The following is a 6,000-nucleotide window of genomic DNA, read 5'->3' as shown; positions in this document are numbered from 1 at the left end:
ATGGAAAGCCACCGGGTGGTTCGGTATGACTCCTTTGGATTTCAATAAAAAGCTGCCAAATATAGATTGTGTTATGCCTTTATTGATCTGATATTTTGTCTATATGCCTACAGTAGGCTTACCGCTGTTTTGTTCTTTTCGCATTCATTCTTTCGCATTCCCAGTTGTATTATTATTCAAAGCCCCATTTTTTTTGCATGAATAACTAGGCTACTACTTTCAGCATTTAGTTTGCATTATTTTGGTTAGACATATGTGTGTAGGGCTGCATTCACATAAGGTAATTCACCTTTTACAAACAGCATATCTATCTTGTAGCCTATATTCGTTACCAAAGTGGCATTGCTTTAGTGTGTAGGGCGCTGTCTATTGTATTGATACAGCGCAGCTAAGATGGGCTACAGATTTCGCGCCAACATGTCACTTCAAAAGCACTCAATGGTCTCGGAGTCTCAACCTTTGAACTGTATGTTTATTGTGATAGAAGCAGAATTCTAAATAGTTCCAATGCAAGAACCACCAAAAATGTTGCTCCCTCACCGATTTCAACTGCCCCCTTAGTCACTTTATCCTGGCACCGGGTCTGTATAAAAGTTAAGACGTACGGTCAGACACATAAATAGTAAGCTGGTTACAAGAAATGTCCCCCCTTTACCGCCAATGATGATATTTCAAAATGTTAATGTTTTGTAAAAATCGGATTTACTAAATCATGAAATGTTTTTATCAAAAGTACATTAATGCAGTGCACCGACTCACAGGGTTGAACATAAATAATATTATCTGAACAATGTATGAAACACAGTTGTAATGTACTCAGTTTATTGAACAAAATATCTTACAATATCTTGGAAATACATATATCATCTTGTACTCTATAACACCACTGTGGAACTCGGACCTCTGCATTGACATCTATTACACTGTGCGCCCATCCGTTATGAACGCTGTATGGAAATATTAATACAGAATTGACTTCCAAACACATGATATAAATCTAAATATAGAAAGTACTCAATCTCAGGACAGAAAGATTCTCCATACAAAACCTCTTACAATTGTTGGGGCAGTAACCGTACACAGGTATTATAAACATACCATTAAACATCCCTTCGTTTCCAAAAAGGTCTAATTCAGTAAATATTGTTGTTCCGCTTTTGGGGAAGGAATCACCTTTAGGCCTTATTCTAGAACAAATAAAGCATTGGCTGACTGTGCCACTGTGTAACCTCTGTGGTTGGCTCCACTGTGGGTACACGCTACCAGCAGGCCTCTCAGATAACGTACACATCAGTCTTCTCCCCTTCAAGCCAATAGGTTCGCATTTTGCCTTTGCCCTGGAAAAACACATAAATCAATAGGCTCATCAATAGAGACGAGTGGGAGTGATAGATACACAAAAGGGCTTCTCTTTCTTAAAGGGTGACCCTGGCATTAGCTGGGCCTGTTAAAACTAATCTGGCATCCCTAGAGAGAGTACACTACACTTCATAACCAGACTTTATGGTTTTCTTCCATTTCAACAGAAGAGTACAGACATCCTTTTTTATGACACTCGTAATCTGAGAGATCCAGAGCTGCAATCTACTGAAATGCACTGCACTAACCCTAACATAATGGGAATCACAAGACCACATTTCACTATAGCTGACCCTGTAAAACAACAGATTTCACTGCACCTATCTGGTGTATGTGACAAAACACTTTTGTATTCTTCATTTATTTTTCTATCATATTAATTTATCAGACAATATAGAATACATGAAGCCATTACAGATAATGCTGACAACAACACATGCATTATTCATTGTGGCCTTACCTTCATTTCTACCTCCCCTCTTTCTTGGAGTTCAAAATAGCCAAACTCATCCAGCACTTCTTTGGTTGCTGAGGACAGGTGGATCCTCAAGGCTGTGAAACACATCAATAGACAATCACAGTGAGTGCTTTGCAGGGAGTGACACCGAGAAGCATTAATGAAACATTTATCCTCTGCCATATGCACTGTGGTAGATCATAACAATTACAGTACGCATACATACACACACACACACACACACACACACACACACACACACACACACACACACACACACACCACACACACACATACATACATACATACATACATACATACGTATGTCAACCAAGTGTATGTTATGTGAAGGTCAAAAGTAGAAATGAACAGTGAAATCTTCCTGTTGCTGTAGAAATAGTCCCTAGAAAGAGCTGTTGACAGTCCAGTCCCAGAGGTGATTCCTACCACTATAGGATATTTTATGGTATGCAGTTTATCACTATGGATGTGGCCTGGCTATAAGTGTTATTAATTATTTATCAACGGACGTGAAAGCACACAGCAGGAAGTGAGCAGGAAGTGAGTGGGTTAATCAATAATGTGAGAGTCACTCACAAAAAATCCTGGCTGGCACAGCACCAGCGGTCCAACTACCACTACACCAGTTAAGAACTGCTGCCAGTAATACCAGTCTAGATAAACACTATTAAACTATGATGACAACCTCCATTCCCACTGTTGCTTTGTGATTATAAATATCCCATTCCCTGTCTACTTAATCTATCCCTTGATGCTTCATTTCTTACAGGGAAGTATGTGCAAAGAGCTAGTACACAATATGTTTTGTTATGGATTCTCAGACACAAGCATTAGTCAGATTTAGTCAAGACAAATAATGACGGGAAACCAGTCTTTCACAAAACAATTGCATAAGTAAATATTCAACACGGAATGCTCGACAGACAAACTAAATCCAAATCCAAGGAAATACCACATAATCAACAGGAAATAATGAATACTTTGTTGTTTTAGTTTGTGTCAGCTGAAACATACAGTGCCTTCAGAAAGTATTAATAGCCCTTGACTTATTCCACATTTTGTTGTGTTACAGCCTGAATTCAAGATGGCTTTTTTCTCTCACCCAACTGCACACAATGCCCCATAATGACAAAGTGAAAACATGTTGTTAGACATTTTTGCAAATGTATTGAAAATGAAATACAGAAATATCTCATTTACATAAGTAGTCACACCCCTGAGTCAATACACATTACAATCAACGTTGGCAGCAATTACAGCTGTGAGTCTTTCTAGGTAAGTCTCTAAGAGATTTGCCCACCTGGATTGTACAATATCTCATCCTCAGTTTTCTCCTATCACAGCCATTAAACTCTGTAACTGTTTTAAAGTCACCATTGGCCTCATGGTGAAATCCCTGAGTGGTTTCCTTCCTCTCTGACAACTGAGTTAGGAAGGACGCCTGTATCTTTGTAGTGACTGGGTGTATTGATAACACATCCAAAGTGTAATTAATAACGTCACCGTGCTCAAAGGGATATTCAATGTTTATTTTTATGTTTACCCATCCACCAATAGGTGCCCTTATTTGCGAGGCATTGGAAAACCTTCCTGGTCTTTGTGGTTAAATCTGTGTTTGAAATTCACTGCTCGACTCAGGGGCTTACAGGATAATTCTATGTGTAGGGTACAGAGATGAGGTAGTCATTCATATTGTTGTCCCAACTGGATTCCAGAATGTGACACTGTTTTATGCGGCTACATTTCCACATTAATAGTTTTAAGTGTTAAAGTAGGAAAACAGAGATCCAAATCTGAAACTCACCCTCTCCATTCGACTCCATCCGAGACGCTGTGTTGACAGTATCTCCAAATAAACAATATCTGGGCATTTTCAGACCCACCACCCCAGCACAGACAGGCCCTGTACAGAACAAAAGGCAGTGACATTTACTGGAAATATCCTCCATAGCATACTGTTGATGGATAACAATTTCTTTCATCACCAGAACCTCATGATAAGCCAAGTGTATTTAAAAGCATGATCAAGATATGATTGAACTCAAAAACAACATATTCCCACAATGACAGGATCAGGCACCTCCCACACACAATTTTTAAAGACCTATCAGTGATGATATTCATGTCAAGTGTTTGAATAAGAATATAAATAGTGCCTGCATGAGATAATTGTGTCCAAGCACAACAAAAAACCTCCTTTGCATGCAATACAGCTTGTATTTGTTGTATTTGATCATCATGTCAAAATATTGTAGGTACTGGAGATATCTCCAGAGATTTCTTAGCTGAAATACTGTAGGTCTTAAAACCTAGATATTGTCATCAACTGTCATAACCAATCACAGCAGTTTATAACAATTAGTGCGCAAAAGCCCCATGCAATCATGAGGCAGGATACATAGGTGGGCAATTTAATCACAAATGACTTCTTGTCTAGACAACTATTTACCATATAATAAATACTTTTGTGTCATAACATAATTCAGTTATTTGTCATAGAATTAAATAAACTGTCATTGGCTAGGGAAGATCATGTAACATTTAGGAGGTATTGAAAGATTTGCATTTGTATGATTTATTAGAGGTGTTTTGACTGGTAACAATATGGATGCTAAGGATCAGGAGAAGGATTGGGCAGTTCCCAAAAGCACTGATTCATTCAATTTGAAATACAACAACAACAACATCTATCTTCTAACAGTAGTTAAGCATAAGACATTTTAACCATCATTTCAAACTCTATGTGAAATGTGAAATGATACCTGTGTGGATTCCTATCCTTAGCCGTAGTTGGTCTTGGGGTCTGTGACGAATCTTGAATGTTTTCACTTGTTCTAGTAAGGCTAAAGACATCCCAGCTATCTCCCTTGCGTGTAGGTTACCATTCCTGACTGGAAGCCCTGACACCACCATGTACGCATCACCAATGGTCTCCACCTCAGATATACATGACAACGTGTTAGTAGGTTGAAACAGGTGATTATATATATAAAATAACCATATTTACATTACAAAACATTATTAATCTGACTTACCTTGTACACATCAAAATTATCAATGATAGCATCAAAGCAAGTGTAGAGATCATTCAGCACTGTCACAACCTATGAAGAGTAAGACAAAACTTTAGCTACGGTACTCAGGTAAACTAGAAACAATAGTTCAAGGGTAGAACAATCACAAACACCACCACTCAAACCAGGTAACTGTTACCCTCCTGCTCCTTCATTCTCTAATTCAGAAATACTTCTTCAACTAGTGGCAAACATTTGTGAAACATAGCAATTTCAAAGATAGTGTGCAAAGATAATAAGTTCCACTGTGCGTGTTCATGAGGCATGTTCCATTTGGTTTGCCCCCGTGATTGACTGAGATGTGTTTCTGCATGAACTCCCAATGGTTCCCCAGTCAGATTAAAATATTTCTGCTCCCCCTGCCTTGGACAAGTGCCCAGAACCTCAACTTACTGAGAAATGTGCTTGCATGAGTAAAACAACGCAACAGACCAAATACTAGGGACACATTTTCACAATATTTTCTGGAATCTGAAGAGTAATACACATCAGCTGTTTATTCAAAATATGAAGTGTTTCTTGTCATTCATAAATGTTTGTATATTGTAATTCCTTTGAGGGTCTATTGGTCAAGTTAAGAGATTCAGTGGCTTATGGAGAGAGAAATGGTGCGAGGAAAACAGTCTCAGTTCTAGTTTAACTTTCAGAGGGGCTTAGCATTATTTATTAAACCATTACGACTTAATCTGGGGGGAAAATGGATAAATGTAATTCAATGTTTTAATTAAACAGAGCACTAACTGGTAGGTGAGATACCTAAACCTCAAAGCTACACTAATGTTGAAAGAATACCGTCGGGTTTGTGACCTTAAAATCAAGTGCGTAGAATATAAGTGAACAATGAATATATTTCACATAATACATCGCCACTGAAACCTAGTGGTTGGATTCTTAGCTCTGAGCTATATTAAAATACATTTGATGAAAGGTAAGATTTATGACTGTACTTGTAAGTAGCTTCTGCTGGATGAATAGAGTAGATCTGTCTGAGTGTACCACTCGCCAAGTACAAAATATCGCTCATGCAGAGTTATTGGAAATTATATGAAGACTGACGTGTCTTCACAATTTTAGAAGAAACACTCCAGT

The 6,000-nt window shown here is 38.2% G+C and overlaps 1 protein-coding gene across 2 annotated transcripts in view; it reads right to left on the bottom strand.

Annotated features, from left to right (window-relative positions):
- Positions 1 to 805: 805 nt before the first annotated feature.
- LOC135518007 (atrial natriuretic peptide receptor 2-like) overlaps positions 806 to 6,000 on the bottom strand; it is a 55,319-nt gene continuing 50,124 nt past the window's right edge. For both annotated transcript variants that reach the window (XM_064942815.1, XM_064942816.1), the window contains exons 18-22: positions 4,873 to 4,941; positions 4,600 to 4,774; positions 3,642 to 3,740; positions 1,820 to 1,911; positions 806 to 1,337 (exon numbers count right to left, since the gene is read on the bottom strand). In XM_064942815.1, the coding sequence (XP_064798887.1) occupies positions 1,275 to 1,337; positions 1,820 to 1,911; positions 3,642 to 3,740; positions 4,600 to 4,774; positions 4,873 to 4,941 (498 nt within the window). In that variant the 3' untranslated portion in view covers positions 806 to 1,274. The remainder of the gene's footprint in view (positions 1,338 to 1,819; positions 1,912 to 3,641; positions 3,741 to 4,599; positions 4,775 to 4,872; positions 4,942 to 6,000) is intronic.

This window comes from Oncorhynchus masou, chromosome 28, assembly GCF_036934945.1.
Source record: "Oncorhynchus masou masou isolate Uvic2021 chromosome 28, UVic_Omas_1.1, whole genome shotgun sequence".
NCBI classification, from domain to species: Eukaryota; Metazoa; Chordata; class Actinopteri; order Salmoniformes; family Salmonidae; genus Oncorhynchus; species Oncorhynchus masou.
Note: the sequence above shows the minus strand (reverse complement) of the source record. Positions and strands in the feature narration are given on the sequence as shown.